This window comes from Mastigoproctus giganteus, chromosome 7 (genome assembly GCF_048544385.1).
Source record: "Mastigoproctus giganteus isolate SK-2022 chromosome 7, ASM4854438v1, whole genome shotgun sequence".
Classification (NCBI taxonomy): Eukaryota; Metazoa; Arthropoda; class Arachnida; order Uropygi; family Thelyphonidae; genus Mastigoproctus; species Mastigoproctus giganteus.
The window spans coordinates 59,880,358-59,905,539 of NC_143581.1; the positions used below are offsets into that span (position 1 = coordinate 59,880,358).

General features: G+C 36.2%; 1 protein-coding gene across 1 annotated transcript in view; it reads right to left on the reverse strand.

The window, feature by feature from the left end:
• Window positions 1-1,114: 1,114 nt before the first annotated feature.
• The window catches only part of LOC150082941 (uncharacterized), a 41,710-nt gene continuing 17,642 nt past the window's right edge, over window positions 1,115-25,182 (reverse strand). The window contains exons 3-4 of the mRNA XM_090378330.1: window positions 16,736-16,950; window positions 1,115-2,681 (exon numbers count right to left, since the gene is read on the reverse strand). Of these exons, the coding sequence (XP_090234456.1) occupies window positions 1,115-2,681; window positions 16,736-16,950 (1,782 nt within the window). The remainder of the gene's footprint in view (window positions 2,682-16,735; window positions 16,951-25,182) is intronic.

Genomic DNA, 25,182 nt, shown 5'->3' on the forward strand with positions numbered 1-25,182 from the left:
CATTAAGTCCTTGGTGAGTGGGTACACTGTAATAGTGAACAGTCTAAGAAACCATTGGAATGGATGCATCCCATCAGTATTCTCTCTGAATACTGATGGGAGAATACTGATGGGATGCAGTAGTATCAGTATTCTCTCTGAAATCCATTTGCCATGCCCTATCTTAATGGCATGCCTCCTTGCATGCCTTGGGCAAAATGATGATATCCATTATTGTATGCCATGTTTGCAACTTGCTTTCCCCCTCTATACTAATTGAATGAACATTTAATCAATCACTGCAGTCCATCTTCCAGTATGGTTGAAAGCTTTGCTTATTATGGTTTATTGAGTTGGAAGCACACTGTCTCATTGTGTTCTTTGGCAAAAGGGAATAAGTGTCCTACAAGATTTTCCAGTATATTACATGGATTCAATTGAAAAAACCAACCTAAACATTGAGAATATCAAAAGGATGAAAAATTGAAGGAAGCATTTTCACAGGTTTAATATGATTTATAATCATTTTATGTTATTGCCCAAATAAAATTATCTAACACTCATTGTTTCAGACGTCTGAATGGAAACATTTTAAAATTATACTTACTATATCTAAAAATAAATTAGGAAACCATGCATGCACATGCATAAAAGCTTTTTATCCTATTAATGACATAATATATCCAATGTATATGTGATTATCTAGTAGAGAAATTATCAATATAATAAGCATATTTTGTCAAGAGTGCTTAAACTTCTTTTGGGCAGTTAGTGCTATTAAACAATCCAAAAGTTTGAAAGTGTATTTTTAAGTAAACTATAAAGTTGTGGAAGAGATGTTTGTTAAAAAATAAGCTAATATTTCACTTTCAGTAATTCTGTATGTTAATCAGCAAATGCATATATATGAATAATATAAACAAAAAATAAAAATAAACATATACTTTGCATATAATATTGGTACCTGGAAGCACCATAGGAAGAAAATAATCTTGGTCCCAAAAGATTCCATACAGAAAATAAAATGGAAAAAATAAATTATATAAAAATAAGAAAAGATATATCACTACAGAAAAATACAGATAAACAGTTATTGAAACTAAACTTATACCTCATTCTTAACCTAAAAAAAATCTTATGAATAAAAAATATCATGTAATGTTTGGGCATAGGAGCTAATCACTTCTGTACTTGGAAATTCACAATTTGTTTGTGTCTCTGTATCCATTACTGATATTAAGGAAGGCCTGCTTACAATATCTGGAGTCTGAGGCTGTGAATTCATTAAGTATTGATAAGGATCAGTTGAATGTCCTGGTGGATCAAGAGAGCTAAAATCGGTCTGAATTTCAATTGAAAGTTGATCAGTTCCTTCAAAAGAATTACTTAATGAGGTAATATCATCCCATGGAGTCTGTGTCTCGATATCAGATAATTCTAGCTGCGAGAAAAGAAAATCTTCAGTAGTCTGAGTCTCCATGTTAGCAAGAAACCTTGAATAGTCAATACTGTCAGTACTGCTTGTTTGTGTCTGTATGTGTGTAAAAGAAGGATCTCCAAATTCTGTTTGTACAGCTTGTTGCACCATGGTATCTGGAAGAGCTGTTATATTTAACTTTAAATCTGTCTGAGTTTCTGTATTTAAGTATGCAGACTGTGATATGTTTTGGCCATTGCGAGGATTTGTGCTATCTGAATGAAATGATAGAGAACAATTATCAGATAGCATAGACATCAATGGCATATCAGTATTGACAGGATTATGAGATAAGTCAGTAGGTGTATCCTGGGTTAAATTTTGAATCAATTCAAAAGACATATCATTTCTGTTTTCTTCAATGGTAGACCATGGAAACATCTGTTCTTCTGTAATTGTTTGTGAATCACAAAGGTCTTTATAATAATAGCTATTTCTGGGGCTGGTCTGAGTACTGGAAGAGGATCGTGCCATCGGAGTTAGAGATGTCTGTTTATTTTCTCCAAACAGCATTGTTTCTAAGCTGGACCAAATGGACTGGTTGTTGTGATCGCTACTAGTTGGATTTTCAATACCACATGCTGCAGAAACAGCTACTGAATTTCTTTGAGACCTGCTTCCAGATTTTCGCTTGATTTTGTTCAAAGCACTCTCTGTTGTTTGCGTGTGTGTACTCTTAATTCGGATAACCTGTTTCTTGTTCTTGATTCGTCCAGAACACTGAGATCCACGCGATTCTTTTCTTGATAACTCTGTACCTTTTAATGATTTATTTAACAGAGAGTCATTAGATGTTTGTGTTTCAGCTATTGCTCTTCTCTGTCTTTTACTTTTTCTTCCTGTTTCATTCATCGATGTGTGTGGTGTATTGGATTTCTCATTTTCATCATTTATATCCGCATCATTTCTACTAAACTGTCTACTCATAGGAACTTCATTATGTAAACAAGTTTTCTGGTTACAGCAAGAGCAATTATCAGTTTGTATAGCTACAGATGATTTACATGTCACTACATTTTGTGTTGATGCTAATTCACTCAGTGCTAATGCAGCAACTGTCTGTAGTGGTAGAGTACCAGAAGGGGCAGCTTTAGGTAAAATTGGTCTCTGCTTTTGATTAGAACAAGAAGATATGATGGTGGAAGAATTTGGAAGAATACTTGGCTGAACTACAACAACTAATGGAATAACCAGCTGCTGAATCTGTACACTACTTGAGGACTGCCTGCAATGTAAAACACCCACAAATAAGAATATAAAGACAATACAACAATATAATTTTACATTTCTAAACCAAGTTCTTTATATAGATAATTCTATAGATATAATGGTACCTGGTGGTTATAAAATAAGTTTCCCTACTATTCAGGAGACTCTAGTGTCAAAATGGTTAGAGGTAGCACTGTGAAAATCGGTGGTTATGTCATTTAGGGTTTAGGGAAGCGATTTGTAGGGGGGAGGGGGATTAATTCAAATTTCTGCCAGCAGGGGAGAAATTGGAACTGTAAACATGAGATGGAATACTTAACTTAGGATTAGATTTTAATATCAGAACTTAGAAATCTACAGATGTTGTTCTGTGTGCTTGCCTTCACTTGAGATGACATTCTGAAAACAGAGGACTGCACGTGCAACACAGTTTCGCATAGCATCTCATTGGGGATGTTGGCTACATGTTGTTTAATGCTTGCTTTCACATCAAAAAGCATCTGTATGCCGCCACAGTAAACCTTGTCTTTCAGGTATCCCCATAGCCAGAAATCACAGGGATTGAGATCTGCTGATCGGGTTGGCCAGAACTGCAGAAAGTCTCTAGAAATAATTTACGAATGTTGAACGGAGCAGTTCCTTCACTTGTCGACCAAAGTGGGGAGGGGCACCATCTTGCATGAACACTACAGTCTCCAAGCATTGCCTTTTTTGAGAGTGGGAATAATGTGATCTCTTAGAAGAGTGCAGTACCGTGCACTAGTTACCATACACCTTACGGGGGGCCACGATGTGTAGACTCTTCAAAGAAAAATGGTCCAATTATAAATTCTGCCCCGAATCCACACCATACTGTAACATATGGACTTTGTAGTGGTCTTTGATGCACAGCAGATGGATGAGAAGTTCCCCATACTCGGCAGTTTTGTGCATTTACAGTCCCATGAAGAGAGAAATGTGCCTCATCAGACCACAAAATCATTCGAGCCCATGTATTGTCAAGTTCCATAAGAGCCAGAAATTGTAGAGCAAAGTCTAGTCTATTTGTTGTTGCTGATCACTAGATCTTGCACTATGTGAATCTTGTACGGGTACCAGCGTAAAATTATTCAAAACACTTTATGTACAGTAAACCAAGGAAGGTTTATGTCTCTTGACACACCTCTGGCACTACTGACTGGTAGTGTTTCGCATTCTGACCTGGAGGCCATTGCAACCACCACTTCATCCACTATCTCCGTTCTGATACGTGGTTGTCCCCTGCCTTACATTACACCTAACTCCCCAGTCGGTTGCTTCAAATTTCTTTATTAGTTTTCGACGCCCCACTGACGTCAAAGGTCCTTCGCGCAAACCTTTAAGGTTCCGATATATCCGTAGTGCTGCATTAGTGTTACTATTATTCTGGTCGAACTGTTTTACTAAAAGAGCACGTTCCTTTTTTGTAATAGCCATAATGGTTATTGATGGTACTGTTGGCCTTTCTGCTTTTATCAACACGATGTCATTTGCATAAGCAGCATGTCTTGAAGTAAATGACAACTTTTACATATGTGCAGTGCAGTTTTTTTCCCAGGTGGCAGAAATTAACTAATTTTTTTTCTTCTACAAATCGCTTCCCCATACCCTAAACGACATACACACCAATTTTCACAGCACTAACTCTAACCATTTTGACACTAGGGTCTCCTGAATATGGAAACTTATTTTATAACCACCCAGTATATACAGTATGGGACTGTTTATCTGGCATGCTTGGTATCTGAAGGTTGCTGGATGCTAGGTTTTTGGGAAACTGAGTGATAGGCTTAAAATATATTAAAAACACATTAAAATTAAAAAAATAAAGAATAACATGTGACATAGTCAAGTGGCAGGCAGGGGTGCAATGGCACACATATTTGAGTTAACTGTGGTTTGGGCCCACATGACTTAAATATGGTAATGATATTACCATATGGTAAATAGCACTATTTTTTCCAACTGAGTTGGAAGGTAACTGGAGCATCACTGTCATTCTTGAGTTACTTTTCCCACTGCCTCTTCATCCAACAACTCAGTTTCTTGACAATCCAGTTGTTGAATGACAAAACATCAGCTTAGTTACAAACTCAGTGACAATTTTCTCCTCTTCTGTTTCTCTAAAGGCACCTGAATTAGATTCTTGTGACAATTGTTATAATTGACATTTGACAATTATTAAAAATTTTATTGTATTTTTCTAGCATTTTTTTTTAAAGTTCACCCTTAGATATCATCATTCTTCTCTTTCTTGCTGATTTCCTTCTACTTTTCACTTTGACTCCCCCCCCCTCTCAGGGTAACTCAGGAATTTTTTTTGTCTGGCACAGCATAAGCCTTTAGCTTCCTTGCACCATATAGCTAATAATAATAATGTGACTTGAACGACCACAAAATTCTTCAATCAGGAGGCTAGATGAAAAACGTAAAGTGAGGTGGCAAATACATATAATTTATATTTGAATATAATGTATAAGGTTAATACAAAGAAAGTGCATAGTCAGTCATGTACACTAGTAGAGCATAAAAAGTATCCAGTATTTGAAGTATTCTAATACAGGGATGCCAGATCAAAGGTTCCATACTGTATATGCCACTTAAAGGCATGTAAAAGGATTATACAAATTCAACCTAAAGATCTGTTGTGCAGAAAGTACTTCTCAAAATAACACTTTATTATTTATCCTTTCAATAACTTCCAATAAATAGCATTTGTATCCAGGTAGGTGTTTTATGGCTTTTTATCCAAAGCATTAACTTTCTCAGTAAATGACAGTAATAAAACATCAAAATATAGCATTTAAGCAAGAGTTATCAGATAGTGGCATGCAAAGATCAAAAACATCCTCAATAATACTGAAGTATCACTATAAATTAATAAAAATATATATGACCAATTAATCTAGCATGGCAACACCATTTGATTAATCAAAAATTACTAGCAAACTGGAAAATAAGTTCCATAAAGTTTTTCTCAATATTAGAATTCCAACTCTGAGAAGTGAAAATGTTGCAATGTTCTGCTGGAAGTTTAGAGGTTAATTAGTTCTTCTCAAATTCTGACACCTAGCTTCCACTTTATTTGCATTTGCTTAAGTAATCACATGAAAGTAAAGACAGTGAACACTTGGTATAATAAATTATCAGAACCAAAAATAAAATGCAGTCTTGCAATAATAAGTGTTATACACACAAAGAGAATGTGTATACCGGGACTTGATTATTCAAGTATGAATTATGTTGCTTTTCTGAACCAATCAAGAAATTGGCATCTCACGCCACCCACACATGCTGAGCATATATCATTGTTTATTTTACATCAATTAAAATATTTTAACAACAAAACAAATTTAATTTGCTAACAAGATGACTGGACTTGCTTGCACTTAGCATATCAGGTTATGACATTAAATGTGAAGGTATTGTTTTAAGGCTAGGGCATTAACTGTTTTTGAAATACACTTCTAATATGATAATGTAATGTGTTAGTATTGGTGAAAATGATGCAAGGAAGTAAGCTTGTACATTGAGCATCGGCCAAAGAACAAAATAAAACTTTCACCCACTTCATTTGACTATCCATTCTAATAATTTATTCAATCCTTTAAGTTTATTCAAACTACTGATTTTCACAACACTAGGGAAGTTAATTCCAACAATTTTTTTCTCTGACTAAAGGTAAATTAGGGAAGTAGAGTCTAGAAGCTCATTGAACTCTTAACAGGGAGCTAAATAATTTTGTAATAGCTGAGAGTAAAGTGGCAGGGCTGACTCAAGAGTATATGGCACCCCTTCCTGCCAATGTGAATATTTTAATTGTACCAATTTGTGCCAAGGTTGGTTTAGGGGGCATTGGCACATAAACCTTGGCACAAAGAAACACTGCAGGATCTTGTCTAGACTGCAGTAATAATTTTTGTCTAGACTGCAGTAATAACACACAGCATGGGTTTGTTAAGGGGAAGTCTTGTCTGACCAATCTGATTGAATACCATGATGAGGTCACAAAGAAACTGGATGCAAAAAATAATTTTGATATCATACTTGAATTTCAGTAAAGCTTTTGATACTGTTGCACATGGAAGACTACTGTACAAATTGGAGCAGTATGGCATTAAAGGAAGTTGCTGCTATGGATAAGGGGATGGTTGAGTGGGATAAGAAGACAGAGAGTGGTAATCAATGGGCCTGCTCTTCGTGAACTAATGTTATTAGTGGAGTCCCCCAGGGTTTGGTGTTTGGTCCATTGTTGTTTTCTGTATTTATCAATGATATTGATGAAGGTATATCAAGCTTAATGTCCAAGTTTGCAGATGATAATGACGGTACACTACTGTCAGTTGGCAAGATTGCTGATAATGACAGTACACTACTGTCAGTTGGCAGGATTGCTGACAATGACAGTACACTACTGCAACAGGATCTAGAAAAGTTGGGAAGATGAGCTGGGAGGTGGCAACTGAAGTTTAACATTGGCAAATGCAAAATACTGCGTATGGGTAGCAGTAACCCCAGAGTAACATACCAACTGTGTGGTTCTACACTTAGGATTATGGAGAATGAAAAAGACCTGTACAGAGAATGAAAAAGACCTAGTACAGAGAAGGGCAACAAGATTGGTGAGTGGAACAAAGGGAGTTCTCTTACCAAGAAAGACTTAAGTTCTGCAAATTACAGCATCTGGAGACTATGCACCCGTGAGGTGATCTGATTGAGGTGTATAAGGCCTTGAATTGTTTGAGCAAGCTCAATACTGATGGGATTCTTTCTCTTGCTCGGAGTATGCACCTGAGGGGACAAAAGTTCAAATTGAGAAAAGACAGTAGAATAGATGTGCAGAAATCTGCCTTTAGCCAGTGGGTGATTGATTGCTGGAACAAACTTCCACCAGTTATTGTGGAAGTTGACATCTTAAATAAATTCAAGGCAGAAAAGAACTACACAAACTTTTGGAGTGAATGGATCGGTAAAATGAGAAGGGGTTTTTTTTTTTTTTTTGGCTGATGCTGCATAAGCTTACTTTCTTGCATCAATATGCCTCTACTAATGCTACAAATTTCTGCACACCGATTTTGCCATCATCTCTTACTAGTTTAATTTCATCTCCCCTTATGTATGTCATCTGACAAAGAGTAAATATGCCATCATAATTTAGTTTACTCAAATGTTTTAAAGTGTAGAAACTTCAATCAGGTTACTACATAGATGCCAAGTTTCCAAATGTAGTAATTAGCATAACCCCCTTTCTGTTCTCAAATATTTCTTGTTGCTCTTCTTTGAATCCTTCCTAAAATGAGGTTTAACAATCTGTATACAGACTCAAGACATGGCCTAATCATTGCTTTATACATTGGAATAATTACTTCTCTGTCCAGCTGGAAAAGTTCCTGAATAATAATTGATAGAACCCAATGAGCTGGCATAAAACTAGCTTAAGTTTGGTAATACCCAAATAAACTACCTTACATATATCAATGTTAAACTTCAATTAGCACTTTTCAGCCCATCCTTATAGTTTATCTAGATCTTCCTTCCTGTCTTGCTGAAAAACTGTACCAAAGGTACTGCATTAATTTTTATGGAATTTAAGAAACCTAATGCTTCCCTGCAATTAATGTTATTAAATGCTCCTTTTTCTATATTCAAGAAAGGATCAAAAAATTTCCATGACCAAATTTTTATTTAAACAAGTATAACACAGTAGTTACAAATAATTACACACAGGATTTTTCAAAACTTTAGTTTTTTACATATATTTTCATTGGCTATATAACTGCAAAAATGGTTCTTCGAAGTCTTTTCTGAAAAAGTTCCTTGATTGTTTATTATAGCTGCAATAACTTTTGCTTCACCTAAAAATAGTCTCTTTAAATGAGCTGTTTTAAGTTATGAAAAAAATAAAAATCATACAGCACAAGGTCAGGTAAATAAGGAGAATTTTGTAAAATTTACTGAGTGTTTCAAAAGGTATTCAGAAATTACCGTCACACAATGAGGAGAAGCAGTCATAGAGTAATTTCCAATTTTTCCTTGCCTGCAGATCAGATCTCCCCTCCTTGTAGTTGCATCTCTCAATTGCTTAACAATTTCTAAGTATATAGTCTTACTAAGAGCATGATCTCCTGGCATAAATACATAATTAATTATGCCTTTATAGCCAAATAATAACTGTAGCATAACCTTACTTTTTGGCCAGTCAATCAAAATTTTATTTTTTTTTGTGAGAGCCATGGGCAACTTCATTTACAGATCTGCAGATTGTAAAGATCACATTCTATCACTATCATTTTTAGAAATTCTGGATCACAAATTTCAACCATTTCTTCTGAAATTCCATCTGATCTGATTTACTTGGAAATAATAAAGTTGCATAATTTTCTCAAGTTTAGAATATCATATGTAATGGTTTGACAACTGCCATACGATATTTCAACTGAGAGAATATAACTGCAAATAATGCTCCTTATGCAGGAGACAAGTTTCTCATTTGTTGATGTGCAAGGTTTACCAGATGTTGCATCATCCTCAATGATACTGCACTCATCTTGGAAGCATTGATACTATTTAAATATCCTACCTCTTAAAAAAGCTTTTTTGTTGTATGCCTCGACAATCATTTCTGAATTCTGAGCTTGATTTCTTCTACAAAAAGCAAAATTTATAGATCTTATTTTCTAGGATTAGCCATGGTCTTGGAGCAATATGCAGGTGCGAATTTTCCCATTAAAAGATTGAGCCAATATGCTGCCAAAAAAAAAAGTGCATACCCCATTGTAACTGATATAACGAAAACTGTTACAATGAAGTTTTGAACTTTTCTGGACTCAGCCATTCAGAGTATAAATGGGTATTTATTTATTTATTTTGTTCTAAAGGAGCCATTCTAAAAAACAATGATATAAAATTACTTATCAACAACAGACAAAAATAAATCACTGTGTATATGCAACTAAAGTACTATCTACTATAAAAATGTTTGTATATTCTAGATTATAAAATGAAGTTTCTTATTCAGTGTTCAGATATTTTTTAACAAATTCAGCCCCAGAAAAGATATAACATTGTTTCTTATTTTTGGATGTGTTTTATCTAGATAGGAACTGCAGGGAAACTATTAAATTTCTTAAATTCCATAAAAATTAGTTCAGTTGTTTTATCTTACCTTCAGCCATGAATGTTTGATCCTATCAGCTGATAGTGGCATTCCACAGTGTTCTATCCAGCATCCCACATGCATGTCTGCAATCAAATATAAACATTGCATGTGGGTTTAACACTATTTTTTATTATCTCTAAAACCATTGAAAACAGGCTAAGAATAAAATCATGAAGCAGTTTGATGAATGCAAATCAACCTCTTTGGACTTAACATTAATGTTGGTAAATCAATTCAAATTACTTAATCTGTGAAGAAAAAAGACAAAAACTGATAAGTATCTGGAATCATAATAGTGTAAACATTCTTGTCACAACTGACTTGCAAAGATATACAATCGGTAATACAAATTATATTTTAATATACTAATATATACGACGATAAAGGCAGATTATAAGAAATCTTTGTTGAAGGATGCAAAGAAAAACAGCAAAGACTTCTTTACTTATGTAAAACACTAGAGGAGAGAGGGGGATGAATCAAATCGATCCATTTGATATTGATGATCCTGCTGTTGGTTTTTTTTTTTTTTTTTTTTTTTTTTGCAACAGCGGCAACTAAGGTCACGTTGCTCTGTGTATATTGTCTGTAAATTGCATGTGTTCTGAGATCGATTTTCTGTTTGGCTGGACAAAAAACTTGAGTTTGCCGGGAGAAAAAAACCATGCTACCCTCACCTGAGACCAACTAACTCAGTCATGTTGTGAATAAGACCCATAAAAATTCCTCCCATCATTAACGGGATTCAATTTGATTTTGATTTTACTGGTGCAAAAACGACTGTGGTTACACTGCACCAGTAAAAAGTTAAAATATGAAAAACGATAGATTCTGGTAACCTTTAAAAAGGTTACCTCGCCAAATTATTATATGTACATATAAATAGAAGCAGTATAAGTTTAAAAAGAAATTATCTAATTTAGATACATTCATATATATTAATGGCTTGTAAAAACTTTAAAACTGCTGACACATGGTCGTTGTCTGATAAAATGTGACTGAGTGTATAAGGCCCAGTCACATGAATAAAAGCAGTACAATATATATTACGAACAAGGGTAAAATTAAAAACGGGATTCGAACTCAGGTCTTTTCCACCTGGTGAGGAGAGGGCAGAGATCCTACCAACTATGCTACCCACGAGGGCAGATGATCCTGCTCGGGTTGCTGACAAGCTATATGAGTATTTTGCATCTATATTCATACATGAATTCGGTGGGAAGGGGATACCAGAAGTTTATCAAAATGTAACAGAGCTAAATGATTTGCATCTACATTCACCCATGAATTCTGTGGGGAAGGGCATACCAGAAGTTTATCAAAATCTGACAGAGAGCTAAATGATTTTGTAATAACTGAGAGGGAAAGTGGAAGAAAAATTTTTAAAGTTAAATATAAGACCTGGGGTAGATGGGATCTATCCAATTATATTATGGGCGACAGTAAAGGAAGTAAGCAAATCCTTAGCCATAATTATGAGAGCATCCTTGGATTCGTGGGAGGTCCCTGCAGAGTGGAGATGTGCAGATGTATCTGCAAGTCAGAAAGGAGGATCAAAGAGAGACACGAGTAAATGAACAGACCTGTTAGTTTAACTTCTATTCCAGGGAAGATAATGGGGTTACTGGTAAAAGAAGTAATGCAGGATAATCTAGACAAAGCTGAAATTATATTTCAGAAACAGCATGAGTTTGTTAAGGGGAAATCTTGATTTCCCCTTAACAAAACATGTGGTCAAAAAGAAACTGGATGCAAAAAATAATTTTTATATCATATACAGGCATTTCCTGGCTTACGTAATACTCGAATTATGGAAATTCAACTTTACGTAAGTTTTTGCTAGCCGATGCAAACTTTAAAAAAAATCGCGGAAATGTATTTTGCATCCTGTAGAATGAATGGAGGTATTGTGAAAATATCATAATGTGAACCCGATAACACATTTTTTTTTTTTGGTAATTCATTCTAAGACCTCGGAAGTTGAAATTTTCGCTATATAACTAAGCTATTTATCTCTCTAAAAGGTAATTTTTATAGTGGAAATTGCACTACAATTTCGTTGTTATCATATGTTCTGTTATAAGAATCAATTTTGAACGCCTTTGTGATATTTTTATAAAACACATTACTGGAGGTCACAACCACAAAACAATAAAAACAATTTGCACTTTTGGGTTTATTGGGCTTTTCTGTTAGTGCAATGTTAGTTAAATGGGTAGTAAACTCAATCTCATTGCATTTGCAATAATACCAATAACTGGAATGCTGTGGGTTTTTACATTACGGTATTATAGTGAAACGTGTTCCCCTTCACTGAAATCTTCAAATCATATAAAAAACATAAATAAATTTTCAGAATCTTCTTTTCATTCCTACAATGATGAAAGGAAAGGGACCAACGGAAAGTGGTGGCAGTGCTAGGAAATGAAACAAAATTGATTTAGAAATGAAGATGATTAAGAAGTACGAAGCATGGCAAAGTTTGTCATCTATTGCACAGGAATTAGATCTCGCTGCTTCAACAGTGAATACTATTGCATGAATAAAAGAACATGTTAAAGGATCAACACATTTAAGGTCAACAGTGTTCAGATGCTATATCAAAGATGGAAAAGCTATTAATAACATGGATGAAAAATCAGATTCAGAAGCGAATGCCCCCGAGTCTAATGGCCATTCAAGCAAAAGCAAGAAGTATTTATGAAGACATTAAGGATACGGCGAATCCCAATCCAAGTTCATACCAAGCAATGGGTGGTTTAATAGGTTCAAGCATCACGCTGGTTTCCAAAACATTAAAATATGCGGTGGTCACCAGTGTCGATTCTGCAGCTGCAGAGAAATTTTGTGATGTGTTGGAAAAGACCCTTTCTAAATCTCCACAGCCCTCAACTTCCACAGTGGCGTACTTATCAGCCGGAGAATTCTGGCAATGATGCTCAAAAGGTAAAGCTTGCTGATGTTATGCCTGTCTCCTCTCTTTTTGTAATTTTATAATTTTTGTAAGTTTGTACACTTTTGTAATTTTTCCTGCGCATGAGATAAAAAAATTGAATAAATAATAAATTTTATTTACACGTTCGTCGAACATTTCTTTTGTGCTTCACTCAAATTCAACGCGCATAGTTGCGAGTGCTGCAAGCATTTAGGGAAATTTTGACGTGTAAAATTCGACTTACGTAGAGTTCTGCAGAACGCAATCCTTACATAAGTCAGAGAGTGGCTGTACTTGGATTTCAGGAAAGCTTTTGATACTTTGCACATAGAAGACTGCTGTACAAATTGGAGCAGCGTGGCATTAAGGAAAAGTTGCTTCTATGGATAAAGGGAAGGTAGAGTAAGAGAAGACAGAGTGCTAATCAATGGACACTAATGTTATTAATGGAGTCATCCAGGGTTCGGTGTTGGGCCCACTGTTGTTTGTACATTTATTAATGATACTGATGAAGGTATATCAGACTTAGTGTCGAAGTTTGCAGATGATACAAAGATTGGCAGAGTTGTTAACGACAATAACGGCAGTGTGCTCCTGCAACAGGATCTAGAGAAGTTGGACAGATGGGATGAGAAGTGACAACTGAAAGTTTAACATTGACAAATGCAAAGTACTGCATATGGATAGAAGTAACTCCAGAGAAATGTACCAACTGTGTGGTACTACACTTAGGGTGGTAGAAAATGAAAAAGACCTGGGAGTAATTGTGCAGTCAGATTTGAAATTTCGATATACATAAATTAAAATACAATTATGAAAATATCAAAAAAAAATTATACACATGATTGCAGACCCCTGACAATGATAACACAAGCTGCTCCCTAAATGTTTGAAAATGAGAGTGAATAGAAAAGCTTATGTTATTTGAAACTGCCTTAGTCAAAGATGTGACATGCTTCAAATGAGACTTTATCTCTCTGGAATAGAATTAACAGAATGGCAATGATCAACATTTAAGAAATAAAAGATATCAATGAAGTAAAATAAAAAAAGGTACAGGAAACAGAAATAATTTTAATATTAAAATTTAATTAGCAGGCAATTACAGGTCCCCCCCCCCAAATGTAATGTTATCACGTATGGATTAGCACTAACAGCTGAACATTTTGGATTGAGATCACGATAAGCATCATATGTCACCAGTAGTGCAGTTTCTGAAATAATCTGAGTGAGAAATGCAAAGGGATGACAGTTATTGTATCAATCTTGTTTACAAAGACAATCTAAAGGTTCTTTAAAATTGTTTTGGCATTAGTAGTTAGTCTGAAATGGGCAATGTTTTTGTAAATACAAACACACAAAGAAACAGATCAGAAATAATCAGCCTTACTACTGATTTTTGTTTCCCTTTATTAACAGGTTTGGTCTTGGCTCATTAGTTGGCCTCAGCTTTTGATAGTGGGCATATTGCTGTGTAAATAGCTGGATTAATGGCTTTCAAAATATGCATCAACATCAGAAAGTGACTGAAGTAAAAAAAATATAAATATATATATGCAAGGACTGTTTTATCTTTGCATGAGAAATTATTTTGTGGAAAAATCAAAATGGCAGAACACATGCATCATTAGCTAAAGAATATGGATGCAATTAAACATCAATTAACACAATTAAAAATGTGGAGACAAATTAAAACCAGCATTTAAATCAGCAACAAATTCTGCAAGCATAAAATCAACATTAAAGTTACTGATGAGGCTGCTTCTGTAGAAGTGCAAATAGCAGCAAAATTTCCGATTAAATTGAGAAAATATTATAGGAAGGGATTGCAATAGGAACATATTTTTTACAGTGATGAAACAAGACTTTACTTAACTGACAGGACATTTTTAAAGAAGAGCAAGCTGTTTCTAAGTTCAAAGCATCAGACAGGATGATGGTAATGATGCTAGTGATTATAAATGTAAACTGTTGTTGCACAGAAAATCCAAGGGCACTGAAAGGTAAACATATATCTTCTTTCCCTGTTTATTGATATTCAAATAAAAGAGGCACAAATGACAGGTTCACTATTTCCTAACTGATTAAAATGTTTTGTTTCTGAAGCTGAAGGTTCATTCAAAGTTCTTCCATTTGGGCTAAGCTCACAATATTAACAACTATTGAAATACTGGAGAACAGACATAGGTTGAAAGAAAGCAGTGAATTGTGAATTCTTGTTATAATGCTGTATCCTGAAAAAGTAAATTGAGGGACTCCTGGGGGGGGATAAGCTTTTTTTCATTTCTCTATGAAAAGGGAAGTGGTTGAAGAGCTCGCACCATCTGACCATGAAAAATTAAAATACGAAAAGTTGGCAGAATTAACAAGCAAGGGAATATCAAAGATCCTATAAGGAGCAGAGTTTGTGTGTGCGTGCATGCACAAGTAAACTATTGCAAAAAACAAAGGCACACAGATTTCACCACTTTGGCCTCCTTTCCCACCAAAAGTTCCCTCAAATTGTACATTTTTAGTAGGAATAGATGAAAGATTATGGTATTTTGTTTCACATAGTGGTTTAATATTCTCAAAAATATAACTTTTGAAATTGTAACTTCTCTTATTGTTAAAACAGTAGAATCTCATTAATACAAACCCTGTTTATAACAAAATTCTCATTTATATGAACCCCATTATCATTCCTCTGCTAAAGGAGAGTGTTCTCTATGTAAAACTGATTATTTGTTTATAATAAAGTTGCCTGTATTACAAAGCATGTTTTATTCCGTGATAAATGATGTTATTTCATGTGGTTAATAAAAAACTTGGTGCAGCCCTGTTATTGTCCTAGCACGTGTGCAACCACTGAGTTCTGTGCTTTCCCAAAAAGTAGCACTGATTTCTTTGAATTTACTTTTACATAAATAAAGCCAGTTTCTGGTAGCACAATACAAAACTTCTTCAAAAAATATTATTAGGTTAACTTATATATATATATATATATATATATATATATATATATATATATATATATATGTGTGTGTGTGTGTGTGTGTGTATTTTCATTTCAATTATGTTGTTTCTTTTCTCATATTTTCTCTTATAAATAAAAGACTGCTGTATAATTTTTTTTTAAATTTTTATTTTACATTTTAGTACTAGTATTGACTATCAGTAGAAGAAAGGCAGAGGCTTCTACTGCACCACCTTCCCCTACACTACACTACACTACACTACTTTTCCTCTTCCCATAGGTACCAGATTCAGTAGGCCTTTGAATTTCCCCACGTTGTCAACCTCAACTACCCATGGAAGTAATTCATCCCAATGATTAACAACTTCTTGGTTAAAGGAAAATTTCCTACAATCCAGTTTACAATTCTTTCCTCTTAATTTGGATGTTCTAACATCATTTATAACCATGACAATTTCTCCTTCATTCATTTTGTTATCCCCACTCAGAGTCCTAGGCACTTCAATCAGATTCCAAGGTAGTTACCAGACTTTGTATCCTATATATATACAATCCTCTTGATACCCTTTAACTAACACTAACCAATCTCTGAGGGATCCCACTTATAACCCCTAGCACATTCTGAAGAGTAACCATTAATTACAACTTACAACTTTTTGCCTCTTATCATGTAACCATAAATAACAAAAAACAATAAATTTTCCATTTATTCTTTGGGATGACTGTATAGGGAGGAATTATCCACCTAAGAATCTTATGATTTCAATATGTTTCAGTTCATATAACACTCTCATTTTACAGTGCAATGGTTAACATTTGTAGATTTTTTTTTTTTTTCACTATAACTCCCAAGAACATGCAACATAACCAACTCCATTTCTGACATTTTACCAATATTCTGCTAGCATGGAATCAATATATTTGAACATTCTCATACTAAAACATTTATAAAAGGTTTTTAATAATTCTGTTTTAAATTAATTAATTATTAAATTTTATTACCTTCTCTGTGGTTGCCGAATATGAGGTGGCAAACTATGCATGTTTCGACGTGAATGAGTAAGAAGAGACTCACGAGAAGCATACAAATTTCCACATGAGCATTTCCACTCTTGGCCACAGGTAATTTCATGGTGTTTACGAAGCCACTCTAATCCAAACCCTTTATGGCACTTTGAACAAGTATATTTTTTTTCTGCATGTACCTTTGCATAATGCTATAAAAAAAAAAAAAAAAAAAACCCAAAAATAACAAGTACAATTACACAACATAAGATATTTACATTTCTTTTATTTTCTGAAAGTAATACTGAAGATGAAATTAAACTGACATTTGGGTGAGTATTGTTAAATTTAAAAAAAAATGCATTTAATATTTATTGTGTAAAAAGACTTTTTATTTCAATAAAAACTTCTGATTCACTGGAAATTTTGTTTTTAAGCACATTATGTAAATGTAAACAGAAGCTTATATATTTAAAAAAGTTCAGAAAAAAATTCTCTTCAATTCACATTATCACTTTTAAGGATGAAATTTTACTAAAATAAAGTATTTTTTAAAGATGATCTAATTTTTGAATATTTCTTTTGTAAACTGACAATACCATTATTATAAATAGAAAAAGAACAAAATCTCAAAATATTAAAAATAAATTGGTATAACCTCTATACCTCTAAAACTTAATTTGATAAAATATTTTAGTATTGACCACATTTGTGAGGCATAATTAAAAATAAAACTCACTTTATCAATGTTGCCATTTGATCATTAGGGATCATTTACTGTGTGAAACTTGGAATACATTTGGAACTCCTGATCATACAAAGCAAACTGAAAGCAATATCTGATCTGAAAGAACAAAGTGAGGTTGTAAAACTTTCTTCTAGTGATGACAGCTAAGGCTGCTACTTGGAAGTTTAAAATACTGATTTGATTAAGGGTACAGCATATTCTGGTCACACTCGACAGTGAGTGTGAAATTTTAGTACTTTGTTTCCTGGTTGTTCCAAAGCAGACAGATCCTCTGCTTGAACCTTAATGCTAGTGGGACTGTTAGTAACTGACAGTATATACCCTAGGTGACGACAATGGTGTTTACAAACATAAGGGGTCAAGTACTAGACAATCAATTGTGGCACAAGGCAATCAATTCTTGTTGCCAAGTGAAGTACAACTTTATTTAATAGAGGCTTGAGGTGGCTGTAACTATGCTTAGCCTTCGGCAAATCTTGTGCAGTATAAAAAGCGGATTCAGGGGAGAGGTCCCTGCAGATTGGAGATGTGCGAATGTATCCAATTCACAAAGGGAGATCAAGTGTGACATGAGTAATTACAGATCTGTTAGCTTAACTTCTGTTCCAGGTAAAATAATGGAGTGACTGGTTAAAGAAATAACGTAGGACCATTTAGAAAGGAGTGCAGTCATACTTCAGTCAGAACATGAATTGGTTTAGGGGAGATGTTGCCTGACAAATTTGATTATATACTATGATGCAGTGACAAAGGAACTGGATGCAAACCAATTTTTATATCATATCATATTCTTGGATTTCAGAAGAGCTTTTGATAATGGTGCACAAAAAAGACTTCTCTACAGTGTGACATTAAGGGAAAGTTAATGTCACACTGAAAAATGAATTAAAAGATGGTTGAGTGGGAGAGGACATATTGGTTATCAATGGACAGTGCTCTTCGTGGGGCACCTCCGTAGCTTGTTATTTGGTTTTTAGCAGCATTAGCAACTAAGGCCATATTGCTCCGAGATATGCGGTGGTCATTCCCTGAACTTTCCGCATCCTCTGTATTTGGTGGTGACGGGCTCGAACCCCGGTCTAATCAAGAAGCGTGTGCTACGCACTGCTGCTCCTTCCCACCTGGCTACGGAGGCGCCTACCTCCGTAGCCAGGTGGGCAAGAGCAGCAGTGCGTAGCACACGCTTCTTGATTAGACCGGGGTTTGAACCCATTACCACCAAATACGAAGGATGCAGAAAGGTCAGAGAAGGACCACCACATATCCCCGGAGCAATATGGCCTTAGTTGCTAATGCTCCTAAAAAAAACCAAATAACAAAAAAATAACAAAATATAGCTCTTCGTGGATTAGTGTGGATTCGTGGATTAGAGTTGATACGTTGCTCTGCGGTTGCTGTTTCCCATATGTAGTACTTTACATTTGTCAATGTTAAACTTCATTTGCCACCTCTCAGCCCATCTGCTCAACCTTTCCAGATCCTGTTGCAGCAGCATAGTGTCAGTAGTGTCCTTGACAACCCTGCCAACCTTCGTATCGTCTGTAAACTTGGACATTAATCTTGATATACCATCATCAATATCATTTATAAACACAGGAAACAATAATGGACCCAACAATGAACCCTGAGGGACTCCACTAATAACATTAGTCCACGATGAGCAGTGTCCATTGATTACCACTCTCTGTCTTCTCCCCCTCAACCACCACTTTATCCATAGCAGCAACTTGCCACACTGCTCCAATTTGTGCAGCAGTCTTCCATGTGCAACAGTATCAAAAGCCTTTCTAAGATCTAAGTATATAATATCAAAGTTATTCCCTGCATCCAGTTCTTTTGTGACTGCATCATAGTATCCAATCAAATTGGTCGGGCAAGACTTCCCCTTAACAAAACCATGCTGTGTTTGAGCTATAACTGAAGTCTTGTCTAGATGATCCTGTAGTGCTTCTTTAACCAGAGCCTCCATTAATTTTCCTGGAACAGAAGTTAAACTCACAGGTCTATAATTACTTGTGTCAGCCTTTGATCCTCCTTTGTAAATTGGGGTCACATTTGCACATCTCCAGTCTGTGGGTACCTCCCCTGAGTCCAAGGAAGCTCTCATAATTATGGCTAAGAGTTTGCTTACTTCCTTTGCTGCCTCCTTTAAAATAACTGGATAGATCCCATCCACCCCAGGTGCCTTTCTTGTGTTTATCTTCAACAATTTCTCCTCCACTTTACTCTCAGTTATTACAAGATTCTCTAGCTTACTGCCAGAGTTGAATACACCTCTGGCATTCCCCTCGCTGAATAACTCCTCATATGTGAATGTCAATGCAAAATATTCATTTAGTTTGTTAGCTACCTGAGCAGGATCATCAACAGTTGACCCATTGATATCAAGTGGACCAATCTGATTCATCCCTGTCCTTCTAGAGTTTACATAAGTAAAGAACTCCTTGCTGTTTTTCTTTGCATCCCTTGCCAAAGATTTCTCGTAATCTGCTTTCGCCTGCCTAACCTCCTTTGTAACTTGGTTACAGATCAACTTGTATCTATCATAGGCTTCTGTGTCACGTGTTAATTTGTATGTATCCCATGCATTTTTCTTCTCTGCCATATGTCTCATTAGTTCATCTGACATCCATTTAGGCCTAAACCTTGAACAATATTTCTTAGTTGGTATGTAAAGCCTAGTAGCTTCCAAGATAAGTTCTTTGAATGATTCCCATTTTGAATTTGCTGTTGGTAACGTCATCAGTTGGTCCCACTGTATACAATTTAAATACTGTCTCAGTCCATCGTAGTCGCCTTTACGAAAGCAATAACCCTTCCCTTTACCCCTAATGGTAGTTACCTCTTTGAGTAAATCCCACTTCAGCACACTGATCACTGCCACCTAGTGGTTCATTTATCTGCAGATTCTTAATGCATGAAGTATCACTACTGATAATCAAATCAAGAATATTACTCCCTCTAGTTGCCTCCCAAACATGCTGATGTAGAAAACAATCATCCAATAAATCCACAAAAGTCTTGCTAGTGTGTGAGTGACCAGCCCCCAAATTCCAGTCAATATCTGGGAAATTAAAATCCCCCATTATAAGACTCTCTGATTTACTGGCCCACTCTATTTCCCTGTACAGTTTCTTATTATACTCATCACAGTCATTAGGCCTATAGCACACTCCTACTCTCAGTTTTGATCTCCCAATGCTTATGTCACACCAAACTGACTCGACACTGCACTGTCCAGCGATGTCGACTGGCTTCACTTACTTGGATTTTAGGTGTTTCTTAACTAATAGCATATCCCCTCCTCCCTTCCTATCCTGTCTATCCTTTCTGTAGACGTTATACTCCCCAAATTCCAGTTCTGCATTCCTTATATCTGTGTGACACCACATCTCTGAAATCCCAACAATATCTGCCTTTGATGTTAGCATTAGCATTAGTAGAGGCATATGATGCAAGAAAGCAACCTTATGCAGCATCAGCCAAAAAAAAAAAAAAAAACCCTTCCACTTCACCTCTCCGTTCGTTCGAAATACCTGTCCAGCTGAGCCTTAAATTTATTTAGGCTATCAACTTCCACAACAAGGGATGGAAGTCTGTTCCACCAACCACCTACCCGCTGGCTAAAGGCAAATTTTCGCACATCTATCTTTCCTCAATTTGAATTTATGCCCTCTCAGGTGATTATCCTGAGCAAGAGCCAGTATCCCATCAGCATTGAGCATGCTCAAACCATTCAAGGCTTTGTACACCTCTATCAGATCACCTTGCCGGTGCCTAGTCTCCAGACACTGTAATTTGCAAAACCTAAGCCTTTCTTCGTAAGAGCAACCCTTCGTTCCATTCACTAACCTTGTTGCCCTTCTCTGTACTCATTCCAGCAGCTCTACATACTTCTTGAAATGAGGCCTCCATACCTGTACACAGTACTCAAGTTGCAGCCTGACCATTGCCTTATACAAGGGAATAATCACCTCCCTATCCCTGCTAGAAAAATTCCTGTATATCATTGATAAGACACCATGAGCTACTCTTGCAGCCCGTCTGCACTGCTCAGAGAACTTCATATCTGCCTGCACAATTACCCCCAGGTCCTTTTCATTCTCTACCACTGTCAGTGTAGTACCACAGAGTTGATACGTTGCTCTGGGGTTGCTGTTTCCCATATGTAGTACTTTACATTTGTCAATGTTAAACTTCATTTGCCACCTCTCAGCCCATCTGCTCAACCTTTCCAGATCCTGTTGCAGCAGCATAGCATCAGTAGCGTCCTTAACAACCCTGCCAACCTTTGTAACGCCTGCAAACTTGGACATTAAGCTTGATATACCATCATCAATATTATTTATAAATACAGGAAACAAAAATGGACCCAACACTGAACCCTGAGGGACTCCACTAATAACATTAGTCCACGATGAGCAGTATCCATTAATTACCACTCTCTGTCTTCTGCCACTCAACCATCCCTTTATCCATAGCAACAATTTGCCACACTGATCCAATTTGTGCAGCAGTCTTCCATGTGCAACAGTATCAAAAGCCTTTCTAAGATCCAAATATATAATATCAAAGTTATTCCCTGCATCCAATTCTTTTGTGACTACATCATAGTATCCAATCAAATTGGTCAGGTAAGACCTTCCCTTAACAAAACCATGCTGTGTTTGAGCTATAACTGAATTCTTGTCAAGATGATCCTGCAGTGCTTCTTTAACCAGTGCTTCCATTAATTTTCCTGGAACAGAAGTTAAACTCACAGGTCTATAATTACTTGGGTCAGCCTTTGATCCTCCTTTGTGAATTAGGGTTACATTTGCACATCTCCAGTCTGTGGGTACCTCCCGGAGTCCAAGGAAGCTCTCATAATTATGGCTAAGAGTTTGCTTACTTCCTTTGCTGCCTCCTTTAAAATAACTGGATAGATCCCATCCACCCCAGGTGCCTTTCTTGTGTTTATCTTCAACAATTTCTCCTCCACTTTACTCTCAGTTATTACATGATTCTCTAGCTTACTGCCAGAGTTGAATACACCTCTGGCATTCCCCTCGCTGAATAACTCCTCATATGTGAATGTCAATGCAAAATATTCATTTAGTTTGTTAGCTACCTGAGCAGGATCATGAACAGTTGAACCATCGATATCAAGTGGACCAATCTGATTCATCCCCTTCCTTCTAGAGTTTACATAAGTAAAGAACTCCTTGCTGTTTTTCTTTGCATCCCTTGCCAAAGATTTCTCGTAATCTGCCTTCGCCTGCCTAACCTCCTTTGTATCTTGGTTGCAGATCAACTTATATCTATCATAGGCTTCTGTGTCACATGTTAATTTATATGTATCCCATGCATTTTTCTTTTCTGCCATATGTCTCATTAGTTCATCTAACATCCATTTAGGCCTCAACCTTGAACAATATTTCTTAGTTGGTATGTAAAGCCTAGTAGCTTCCAAGATAAGTTCTTTGAATGCTTCACATTTTGAATTTGCTGTTGGTAACATCATCAGTTGGTCCCACTGTATAGAATTTAAATACTGCCTCAGTCCATCGTAGTCGCCTTTACGAAAGCAATAACCCTTCCCTTTACCCCTAATGGTAGTTACCTCTTTGAGTAAATCCCACTTCAGCACACTGTGATCACTGCCACCTAGTGGTTCATTTATCTGCAGATTCTTAATGCATGAAGAATCACTACTGATAATCAAATCAAGAGTATTACTCCCTCTAGTTGCCTCCCGAACATGCTGATGTAGAAAACAATCATCCAATAAATACAAAAAAGCCCTGCTAGTGTGTGAGTGACCAGCCCCCAAATTCCAGTCAATATCTGGGAAATTAAAATCCCCCATTATAAGACTCTCTGATTTACTGGTCCACTCTATTTCCCTGTACAGTTTCTTATTATACTCATCACAGTCATTAGGCCTATAGCACACTCCTACTCTCACTTTTGATCTCCCAATGCTTATGTCACACCAAACTGACTCGACACTGCACTGTCCAGCGATGTCGACTGGCTTCGCTTCCTTGGATTTTATGTATTTCTTAACTAATAGCATAACCCCTCCTCCCTTCCTATCCTTTCTGTAGACATTGTACTCCCCAAATTCCAGTTCTTCATTCCTTATATTTGTGTAACACCATGTCTCTGAAATCTCAACAATATCTGCCTTTGATGTTTTGAGCAATACCTCAAATTCATCAAATTTATTTACTAAACTCCAAGCATTGGTGTACACACAAGTATACATGCACCTGTTCTTTTTCTTAGCTACCCTAACACAACCCATGTGTTTACTTGTACCCCAATGATTCCCAGCAGTCTCTGAAATATCCTGCATCTTGTTTTTCAGGCTTCTGCTCATTCCAATAGAAGCAGTGCAAGAATCTCTTTCACCTCTGCCAGTGGCTACTGTTAATCTATTAGTCTTTGTCTCCCCCAAACTAGCAGTTTTCTGACCCACCTAACACTGCCTCGATAGCAGCAGCAAATATTCTTGCACCCTTTCTATTTAAGTGTATCTCATCCCTGTAGAAGCAGTCTCTCCTGTTAACAAGTACAGTCCAGGCTGAAAAAAATTCTACCCCTTGAGCCTTGCACAATCTTTCCAGGGCCGAATTGATTGACAAGGCTCTCATCATATACTCCCTCCTATCATGTCTTGGCAGAATTGCAGACACTTTCAAATTCAACCCTAATTCATGGCTTTTTTTTCAACAGTGACCTGTACTTGTTAAGGAATTCTGCCGGTCTCCTACTCTTGATATTATTATTATTATTATTATTATTTCGTATGGCAAAAATGAGGAAACATTTGTAACAAACAATGTCAAAAAAATAAATAAATAAATTACAATAAGCCTAAAAACAATATTTACAGAAAAAAATTATAAGTAACATTTGATGAATTAAAATGTAATGTCCAGTTTAATCAGCCAATTAATAGCATCATCAGTAACACTATGTAGATCTTGGATGGAGCCTTCAAATCTCCTCTTTGGGCACTCCGAGATGACATGCTGGATGGTCTGGGGCACATTGTCACAGTCGCAGAATGGGTTTTCAGTTTTTCCCCACTTATGCAGCCAAAACTTGCATCTTCCGTGATTTGTTCGGATTCTGTTCAGGGATGTCCATTCCTTTCTTGGTAAGTTGAAACCTGGAACAGCTCTGCATGGATCACTGACTAAGCCCAGGTGGTCGGGATTTGAAGTAGTCCAGTCTTCGTGCCAGGTCTGGTCAGCATTAAAATGTGACTTCATAAGTTTCTCGCCTAGCTTCCATGAGGGGTTCCTAGACTTCAATCTCTCCGGCTTCTGGGGTTTGCAATCCTGATGTATGGGCAATTGAGGATTTCTTTGACATTTCTGCCATTCTTTCAGAAGGGCTATTTCTCTTCTTATATGAGGGGGATAGATGTTAGATAACATTGGTAGCCATTTTAAAGGTGTCGATTTAATGGTGCCTGATATTGTCCTCATTGTGTCATTCAGTTGGGTATCAACTTTTACAGAGTGTGCACTATTAAGCCCTACGGGGCAACAATATTCTGCAACTGAGTAGACTAGGGCAAGGGCTGATGTTCGTAGCACCGTTGCGTTTGCTCCCCAGCCTGTTCCACTGAGTTTATGCAAGATGTTATTCCTAGTTTTTATCTTTGCTGCAATATTACAAAGGTGTTCTTTATACGTCAGTG